The sequence below is a fragment of the Ziziphus jujuba genome, chromosome 5, assembly GCF_031755915.1.
Source record: "Ziziphus jujuba cultivar Dongzao chromosome 5, ASM3175591v1".
NCBI lineage: Eukaryota > Viridiplantae > Streptophyta > Magnoliopsida > Rosales > Rhamnaceae > Ziziphus > Ziziphus jujuba.
Genome location: NC_083383.1, coordinates 720,764 through 731,409, shown reverse-complemented (window position 1 = coordinate 731,409; position 10,646 = coordinate 720,764). Strand labels below are relative to the sequence as shown.

At 37.4% G+C, this 10,646-nt stretch overlaps 1 protein-coding gene across 1 annotated transcript; it reads right to left on the bottom strand.

Annotated features, from left to right (window-relative positions):
* Positions 1–5,488: 5,488 nt before the first annotated feature.
* On the bottom strand, positions 5,489–9,748 carry LOC107409227 (protein FAR1-RELATED SEQUENCE 5). Its single transcript, XM_016016660.4, has 2 exons — positions 6,851–9,748; positions 5,489–6,003 (listed from the first exon to the last, which is right to left on the bottom strand). Exons 1-2 carry the CDS (start codon positions 8,969–8,971, stop codon positions 5,836–5,838), a joined length of 2,289 nt encoding a protein of 762 aa, XP_015872146.2. The 5' UTR covers positions 8,972–9,748; the 3' UTR covers positions 5,489–5,835.
* Positions 9,749–10,646: the final 898 nt, after the last annotated feature.

Sequence of the window (10,646 nt, the reverse complement as noted above, 5' to 3'; positions counted from 1 at the left end):
GAGGCTGATGACGTGGCATGGTGCCACGTCAGCGGGCTGATGATGTGGTATGGTGCCACGTATGTCGATCGATGACGTGGCGTGGTGCCACGTCATCACTTTGATTATGCGGTCGGTGCCACGTCAGCGGAATGATGACATGGCATGGGGTGCCACGTCAGCCTGTCGTCAGCATAGTGACACGTGGCATGAATAGTGACTGTGAATAGTGACTATGAATAGTATTTTTGGGGTGTATACAATAATATTTTGTGGTGTATTCAGAAACCCTAAAAATCATTTTTTGTGTGTTTTCCTTATGGAAATTGCATATAATTAGTTTGTTAATATAGAAAATAACAAGTAATTGATTTCTGTTTTTATGATGATACAGAAATGGCAAGTGGAGACAACAGAACTGTGCCCACTCAGACTTCTGGAATTCAGATGGCTCCTTCTGCTAGTCATGCAGAGAAACCCGAAAAGTTTAATGGAGCAAATTTCAAAAGATGGCAGCAGAAGATGCTATTTTATTTGACCACCCTGGGACTTGCGCGGTACTTGACTGAAGATGCGCCACCCAGTAATGAAGAGAGTGATAAGGAGACTCTCATGGCAGTGGATGCGTGGAATAATTCCGATTACTTATGTCGGAATTATGTCCTGAATGGCCTGTCTGATGCCCTGTATGGTGTATACTGTGGCACGAAATCAGCAAAGGAGCTGTGGGAAACACTGGACCGAAAGTACAAGACAGAGAATGCGGGTTCAGGAAAGTTTATTACAGGCCGATTCTTGGATTACATGATGGTGGATGCAAAGCCAATAATGAATCAAGTACATGAGTTGCAAGTGCTAATTCAGGAAATGCTTGCTGAAGGGATGATAATGAATGAAGCATTGCAAGTAGCCTGCATGATTGAGAAACTACCTCCGAGTTGGAGTGACTTCAGGAATTATCTGAAGCACAAGAGAAAGGAGATGGATATGGAGGCTCTTATTAGCAAGCTTCGCATAGAAGATGACAACAGGAAGTCTGATAAGAGAACTTCGAAGGCCGTGTTGAAGGCTAATGTTGTGGAGCATGGTCAGGGCTCCAAGAATAAGAAGCAAATTGGAAAAGCTTCTAAGCTAGGGCCAAAAGGAGGAATCTCTAAGAAGGCCAAATTTCAAGGCAGGTGCTTCAACTGTGACAAGATGGGTCACAGAGCTACTGAATGTAGGCTGCCAAAAAGAAAGAGGAACCAGGCACAAGTGATGGAGGACATCACTAAAGAGGTTGACGATATTGACCTAAGTGCTGTGATATCTGAGGTGAACTTGGTGGGATCTAATCCTAGAGAGTGGTGGATAGATACTGGTGCGACCCGCCACGTGTGTTCGGATAGGAGTATGTTCACTTCCTTCGAACCAAAGAAGAATGGGGAGAAGCTATTTATGGGTAACTCCGCTACCTCATAAATCCAAGGTGAGGGCAAAGTAATCCTGAAGATAACCTCGGGGAAAGAGCTGACTCTGAATAATGTATTGTATGTTCCAGACATTCGCAAGAATCTGGTATCTGGATCGCTGCTGAGCAAACATGGTTTTCGCTTAGTATTTGAGTCAGACAAGGTTATTTTGTCCAAATTTGGGATGTTTGTGGGAAAGGGCTATGTAGTCAATGGTTTATTTAAGCTGAATGTAATGACTGTAAAGCCTAAAGAAATGAATAAAGCTAGTAGTTCTTCTGTTTACTTGCTTGAGTCTTCCATTTTATGGCATGGTAGACTAGGACATGTTAATTTTAATTCTCTGCGGAGATTAATTAACTTAAATCATATTCCCACATTTGAAATTGATTCCAATCATAAGTGTGAAACTTGTGTGGAAGCAAAATTAACGAGGTCATCATATCAAACAATTGATAGAAATAACGAACCTTTGGATTTAATACATAGTGATATATGTGATTTAAAATTCGCACCGACTAGAGGTGGTAATAAGTATTTTATCACCTTTATTGATGATAGCACGAAATACTGCTATGTATACTTGCTTAAAAGCAAGGATGAGGCTATAGAGAAATTTATTCTCTATAAAACGGAAGTTGAGAATCAACTCAACAGGAAAGTTAAAGTGATCAGAAGTGATCGTGGTGGAGAGTATGTAACTCCTTTCGGAGAGTATTGTGCTCAACATGGCATAATACATGAAGTTACTCCACCATATTCGCCACAATCAAATGGTGTGGCTAAACGGAAAAATAGAACCTTGAAAGAAATGATGAATGCAATGTTGATAAGTTCTGGAGTACCTCAGAACTTGTGGGGGGAAGCCATTTTGTCGGGAAATGACCTTTTAAATAAGGTGCCCCGGAAAGATAAGGTAAAGACACCTTATGAGGTATGGAAGGGAAGACAACCCTCCTACAAATATTTACGAGTGTGGGGGTGTCTAGCTAAAGTAGTAGTACCTACACCTAAGAAGGTGAAGATAGGTCCCAAAACTGTTGATTGCATCTTCATAGGATATGCACAGAATAGTAATGCATATCGGTTTCTCGTGTATAGGTCAGAAATTTCTGATATACACAAGAACACAATAATGGAATCGAGAAATGCATCATTTTTCGAACACATTTTTCCATATAAAGTGGAAGAAGGACCGAGTACGTCTAAACGAACTTATGATACTATTTATGATGATAATCATGATAGTGATCAAGAACAAGAAACTGAAGTTGAGCTTAGACGTAGCAAGAGAGTAAGAACTGAAAATTCCTACGGTCCGGATTTTCTTACTTATATGCTAGAAAGTGAACCTCAAAACTTCCAGGAGGCCATAAATTCTCCTGAAGGGAATTTATGGAAAGAAGCGGTTAAAAGTGAAATTGATTCCATCCTGCAGAATCACACTTGGGAGTTGGTAGATCTTCCTTCAGGTTGTAAACCTTTGGGTTACAAATGGATTTTTAAAAGAAAGATGAAAGCAGATGGAACAATAGATAAATACAAGGCAAGGCTTGTAATTAAGGGATACAAGCAAAAGGAAGGCCTTGATTATTTTGACACTTATTCTCCAGTAACGAGGATAAATTCCATAAGGATGGTACTGGCAATCGCAGCATTGCGGGATCTTGTAGTACATCAAATGGATGTGAAAACAGCCTTTCTGAATGGAGATCTAGAGGAAGAGATCTACATGGAGCAACCTGAGGGTTTTACTGCTCCAGGACAAAAAAGGAAAGTTTGTAGATTGGTAAAGTCCTTATATGGACTTAAACAAGCTCCAAAGCAATGGCATCAAAAATTTGATAATGCCATGCTAAAAGATGGGTTCAAAATAAATGAATGTGACAAGTGTATCTATGTAAAAGATACAGAGAATGGATATGTTATTCTATGTTTGTATGTAGATGACATACTCATAGTGGGTAGTGACGACAATATGGTCCGAACTACAAAAGCCATGTTAAATTCTAAATTTGACATGAAAGATATGGGGCTTGCAGATGTGATTTTAGGTATGAAAATCACGAGAACTTCGAATGGAATCATTCTTAGTCAAACTCATTATGTAGATAAAATACTAGCTAAGTTTAGTAATGATGATACTAGTATAGCCAGAACACCCATAGATATGAGTTTACGCTTATCCAAAAATAAAGGAGAAGGTGTATCTCAAGTAGAATATGCTAGGGTGATTGGAAGTCTGATGTACTTAATGAGTTGTACCAGACCAGACTTAGCCTATGCAATAAGTAGACTAAGTAGATACACGAGTAATCCAAATGAAGATCATTGGAAAGGGATCGTTAGAGTACTAAGATATCTACGATATACTCGTGAATACGGACTGCACTATACAAGATATCCTGCTGTATTAGAAGGATACAGTGATGCAAATTGGATATCAGATATAAAGGATTCAAAATCCACTAGTGGCTATGTATTCACATTAGCAGGTGCAGCTGTGACATGGAAGTCCTCGAAACAAACTGTGATAGCTCGATCCACTATGGAATCCGAGTTTATTGCTCTAGATAAATGTGGTGAAGAGGCAGAATGGCTACACCAATTTTTAGAGGACATTCCGAGGTGGCCTAAACCTGTGCCAGCAATAAGTTTACATTGTGATAGTCAATCTGCAATTGGCAGGGCACAGAATATTATGTATAATGGAAAGTCTAGACACATTCGTCGTAGACACAATTCCATTAGACAATTAATCTCAACTGGAATTATCTCAATTGACTATGTAAAGTCAAAAGATAACATTGCGGATCCGCTAACCAAAGGGTTAAATAGAGAACTAGTTGAGAAGTCATCGAGGGGAATGGGATTGAAGCCCGTGAATAAAGTCAATACGATGGAAACCCAACCTAGTTGACTGGAGATCCCAAGATCTAGGTTCAATGGGACAACTCAATTGTAAAGACTAGTATGGATCACTGTGGGGGGTTAATCCTCTGCCCATTCCTATGATGAAACAGTGATAAAAAGAGGTTAAGCATAAAAGTATGCTTTTAATGATTCCTATAAGCATGTGTTCAGTAATCTATGCATAGGTATGCTGATTATAAAAGAAATAGGAATCACCTATGTGAGAGAGAAGAGTGGCCGCTTCAAAGAAGAATTGTTTAGGGCACAATTCTTTAGAAACTCTCGCAGAACCAGGGAGGTGTTCAGGGCCAAAAATGAACACAACAGTGAAAACTGAAGTGTATCAGGAAGGAATCATGTGTGGGCTATGTTGTCATTTACACAAAAGACGAAATGGTTCAAAGATATCGCTTCTACCATAAGTCAGTAAAGAAAATGTAGTCTCTCAAGGGAAGGTTCAAAGAGTAACATCTACCTATCCTATGCAGGTTCCGACTGTAGAGCTTTACCACTAGTCATGTTTGTATTTTTAAATCAAATCATTCATGTGGGGGATTGTTAGAGTTGGGCCTAAGCCCACTAGTGTGAATGATATGGGTTTTGGTTGTTGAGTTTTGATATAATATTTTTATTTATTTATTTTAAATAAAATAATCTTTTTGATATAGTGGGAGAGAGTTTTACAGGAGAAAAACTCCTAATGAGAGGTTGAAGGTTGCACGTACTGTAACTTTCTTTTTTCAATTTTATTTTTGGAGAGAAATACAGAAAGGAAAAAGAAAAAGAAAAGAAACAGTGGTAAAGTGAAGATACACAGAGAGTTCGCAGAGAAAAGCTTCAGAGGTGCTGTATCTGAAAGTTTTTGCAGCCGTTATATCCTGGGAGACGTTCGCTACAAAACTCCTGCATTGGTGGGCGTAAAACGTCTTAAGGACACTGTGGTATCACACAGGCCTCGATCGACCTTTCTAGAAAGATACAAATAAAGTTCAAAGACCTACAGGTTCAAAAATACTTTATTTATTTTTATTTATTTTGTATTAAATTATCCACATGTATTTACATATATTCATCTATGATATTTTCCCAACAAAATATGTAAATATATTATATAAAATAAAAAAATAAACATTAATTGCAACGAGTTAAGAGTAAAGAGTTGTATCCTGAGTTGATTGGGATCTCCTTTATATTATTGGTAAAAGTTCAACTACACATAGGCTAAAGACCGAAAATGATGATAAACCAATTCAACAACATCAAAAATTATTCCAAGCCTATTTTTACAGTAAGAAGGAAATAATAATAATAATAATAATAATAATAAATAAATAAAAACAAAAAAGCCTATTTCTTTCTATGGATACAAACATTGAATTACTGTTACATGAGCTCTGCACAAGTTTACAATACAAGCGACCTTACACTGGCAAAATCTATATGATGATGATCTATACTGGTGGAAATCCCGACATTGCCACTCCCTCTGCGTCTAAGTTTTAAGGTTCAACCTCACATTCTGAACGTTGACTGATATCTTTAACTTGCGTTCTTCCATGTCCTTCAAAACTGAAAGTAGCTTCGCTCTGTATGCTTCACATCTCTGACTTGCGTTTTCCAGTTCAGCATTCAGTTCCTCTATTCTCTTGTCCTGATCCTCCTACAAATATTGAAATGCAAGCAATAGTGCCAAATTTCTGTGGAATGATTATTGAGTAAAACCCCAAGCATTTACAACAACATTTCAACCAAACTTAAGTTCGTTAATGTTTAATAAGCTGTCTTCTATGCCTTTTTGTCCCCCTAATTTTTGGGTCATGAATACCCACAAAAACTCGTACAAAGAGTTGTGGCAACTATACTGTGTTTCAAAAAATAAGGGAAGCACAGCTTCAAGATGTACATAAAATAAAACCTTCCTAGAGCAACATCCTCGGTTGAGCAATCCTTTATCTTATGACCATTCTCTCAATGATTAGAAAAGCACCAAATCGACACTTAATACACTGTTTGTTAGATCTTGCAGTGACAAGCATAGCATGCAACAAAATTATAAGTTCTACTCAATGATTAGAAAAGCACCAAACCGACACTTAATACACTCTTTGTTAGATCTTGCAGTGACAAGAATAGAATGCAACAAAATTATAAGTTCTACATCAGAGTCATACATCAACACCAGCAAGTTCAGACGATGATTGACTATAGGATGTCCTATCATCTTTTGTATTAGGATGGGTCACAACCTTTGAATTACAATAAGTCATAAATCAGGTAAATCATTTCATAAATTCTAATACAACCAATGGTTGCCATAAAATCATTGCTGCATCCTATCATTCTCATTTAGTATAAATAAAGTCCTATCTGCAAAATGTAAAAGGAAAGGATAAATATTGAAGAAATTCAAAGCAATAGTACACTACATTTTTCAATAAAAGACAATACTATCATACAGTATGGAAGCCATGCAAATTAAGATAACTCCCCATGAAAAAGTAAGTTACCAGTGAGCAAGACTGAAGCCGCTGGTTGCCATTATTGGAAGTATCTCTAGAGACCCCAAGACCATGCCTTTTTGCATTAGCAACTTTCTTTGCAGCCTCATGAAGAGCATGCACTGCTACGTTATAAATACGCATTGACTCAGCCCCTTCTTCAACAAATTTAATAGCTTCGCGGCGCAAATTTTCATAGCGAGCAGCAGATGAATCTTGAGAATTACTAGGCAACCCAAGAGCATGCCCATCTAATAGAAACCCACTTTTGGCATTTCTTGTCCACCGTTTCAATATATAATGGGGTGGAAGAGTAAGAACGTTGGTTACTCTAAACACTGCTAATATGTGTCTACAAATAATTCCTGAAAACTCAAACATTTGGCAGCTACAACTAGCTTTCTTTTCAAAAACATTGAACTTAACAAAATGTGCTTTGTTGTCTTCACCAAATTTTGCCACCCTATATATGATTTCTGATCGCCTATCATCAACAATAGTTGCAGGATATGCAAGAGTTTCAACTAGTTCCTCTTGGAATTTCATGAATATTATCTTTGTATAAAGCTTTGCAGCTTGTTTTTCCATAGGAGATGGTGTTTTCAGAACTGGAGTGGTATTCATTGTAATATAGTCAGCCTTTACTTCCTTTTCATAGCGAGTGGCAATTGCTTTTTCATACTGCTTTATCAGCACGTGAACATTAGTCGATGCATTTATATACCCATCAAAGTAAGAATTTATGTTATCATTGCCCTGGGTTATGGACATCTCCCCAAAGAATGTATCACGAAGATAAACTGGTACCCATTGCTGGCGGACATTATACATTGACTGAAGCCATTCATTTTCAACCAGATTGTATCTTTGCAGAAGGGACTCCCAACATGACTCAAAATCATCAATTGTCTCAGTCATATTGATGCACCTCAGGAACTCAGCTTCAAAACTCGGGTGCAAGTGATATACATCAGACAATTTCTCCTGGGCCTCTCTAAACACGTTCCATTTACAAAATCGGTGGCGAGTTCCAGAGAATACCTGCACCACAGCAGCACGTATGATCCTATCTTGGTCTGTCGTGATTGAGATGGGATGGCGACCGGACATTGCAGCTAGCCAAGTCTGGAACAGCCAAACAAACGAAGACTCCGACTCATTAAGGAGCAATGCACATCCAAACAATACAGGCTGCCCATGATGGTTCCACCCTGTAAATGGGGCAAATGGGACCCGGTAACGGTTAGTCCTGTATGTTGTGTCGAATGTAACAGTGTCTCCAAAGTATCTGTAATTCAATCTTGAATTTGCGTCAGCCCAGAAGATGTTTCCAGTCGAGTTCTCGAAATCACCCTGGATAGAACAAAAGAACCCAGGATCCTCATCCTGCATCCGCTTCAAGTAGTCAAAGACAAGCTGACCCCCACCACCAAGAGTTCTCTGCCTACTGCTACTCATATAATTCTGGCAATCAACTTTGGTAAAACCAACATTATTGATTCCGCCGGATTCCTTGATCAACACAGACATAACTCCACTAGGACCCATCCCAGCGGCTTGAAGGGTATCAATCAGGCTTCGAGCAGGACCTGATACATGGCGGTGTGACCGGAGGCAATGTACCTTGTCCGGTGGGACCAGCTCATGATTATGTTCCTTCACTAGTTTGGACACAGCCCACTTGCCAGAAGTCTGCTTTTTCACAGTCATCTGAGCTTTACAACCAACTCTAGTGATGGTACGCTGGCGCTTGGACCTATTCTCAGCGGCTTCGTCACGGCGGCGAAATCCCTCACGAGAGCACACTATTTGGCGGCAAATGATTGATCCGTCACGGCGTGAGCGCTGGTATACACTGACCCGAGTGCTGAAACCTATTCGCCGTGCATAAGAATTGTAGAAAATTCGGGCGGCCTGTTCGGAGTCGAATTCCATCCCTTCAAAAGGTTCAAGATTTGGATCTTCATAGTAATCACGAGCCCTAGCTGCTGAATCAGAGCCCTCCACCAAATCATCATTGAAATCTTCATAGTTATCATCCTCGTGTTCCAAGTCTAGGGCTTCGCCAGAACCAACCATTTCAAATTCCATCACCACCTCATTTTCAATGTTAAGGGGCTCAAAATCCATAGCCAAACTACTTGAATGGATAAAATTATACGCTATTCAAATTTTCCATATAAAATTTCAAATTTTTGCTCATACTTTTTCTTTGTTTTTTTTTTCCCTATGAAACAGGGTGAAAAAGTTGTGGAGATCAGAATTAAGAGATTCCCGAGTTTTGGTATGGAGAGAGAAAGTTAAAAAGAGTAACTGACCGGAGATCGGGGCAGCAGAGAAAGAGAGAGAAAGAGAGAGAGAGAGAGCTGTGGTGTGGTGTCGATGTCGAGCAGTCAATCTCTAAAGTAGAAAAGCTGCTTTGCTAGCAGGTTGTGTTTTTAGATTTTAGTTTTGTACTGAGAAGTGAGACTGAAAGTGAAAGCGGAAAGGAGGGAAATTGGGGCGGGTTTGAGGTTGAGGTTTAGGGGTTTTCAGTTTGGAAAAAAAGAAGTTTGGATGTTGGGGAAAGATAGAAACTTTCTATTTGCTTTCCTTGCTATTAATCTAATCTAATCTAATCTAATGGCGTGGCTTCTCATATCTGTCTGTCATCAAAGTCAAAAGGAAAAAAATAATAATAAAAATGATGTAGCCCAAAGCTCAAATTACGTGTGGATATATTGGTTCGGATTTGGAAGGTCTTTTGCCAAAATTTATGATAAACCAAACTGGTTGATTTCGTTAGAATCGAACTAATATCCACCAGGTACTCGTGGATTCAGGCCAACAGTGCGAAGACATATAGCAGACAATGATTTTTACCATCAACCAGATATTGGTCGGCTCTGTCACTTAACCATCCCTCCCAAAAAAAGATCATTCACCAAGAAAAACAAAAAATAAAACAAATTTACTTTAGACTTTATAGTTCATCCCTAATTGGCAATTTCAATTGAGTGTTTCAGATTTCAAATTTTTTTAGTTCAATGCCTCCCTTTAATTAGATTCCGTTTTTAATTTTTTTCAATTAAAATTCTCCTCTCTTTTTTTTTTCAAGATGTATAAATTTGATAATTTTTTTATTAAAATAAATATATATTATTGATAAATTCAAAAATATTAGGATGTACTGTCTTGCAAAAATAAAATGATAAATTGAGTTTCGTATTTTTATAATTTAAAAACATATCTGGTAAATACTTCATTAGAATGAAAATAATTAATCATGCTCGGTAAATATATATTATTATATATATATCTATAAAGAGAAGAAATATTTATTATCGATAATAATAAACATTACTTTTCAATAATAAACATTACCCATATTTATATTAGATATATGTTAAATTTAATTTATATCAATATAAAATACATATTTTTTAATTTAAAATGATAATACTGTCTATTCTCCATTTTCAAAAACATGTAAAATGTCTTCGGAGAGTTTTCTAAATCTACCCTATATTTTAAAAACATTTTTCAAATTCTATATATTTTAAAATAGCTGTCAAACACAATTATGATCATTTTTTATTTGCAAAATAAAAAACCACGATACAATACAATAACTAACAAACCCCTATTAACTTAAAAATGTTAAAAACTAAATAAAATTCCCTACTATAAAGGTTAAATATACAATGCAATTGAAATATAACTAAAACTAAGGATCTCAATTGAAAAAACAAAAAATAAAAATAAGTAATTAAAACTGGAAACCGAAATGACTATTGAAACATTCAATTGGAAAAATTAAAACTTA

What these genes read in the sequence shown, in the direction of transcription:
- LOC107409227 (XM_016016660.4), bottom strand. Translation starts at nt 8,971, where the DNA reads ATGGATTTTGAGCCCCTTAACATTGAAAATGAGGTGGTGATGGAATTT. An exon ending in GGCTTCAGTCTTGCTCACTG is followed by an intron (nt 6,004 to 6,850) that starts GTAACTTACTTT and finishes CAATATTTGTAG; the next exon opens with GAGGATCAGGACAAGAGAAT.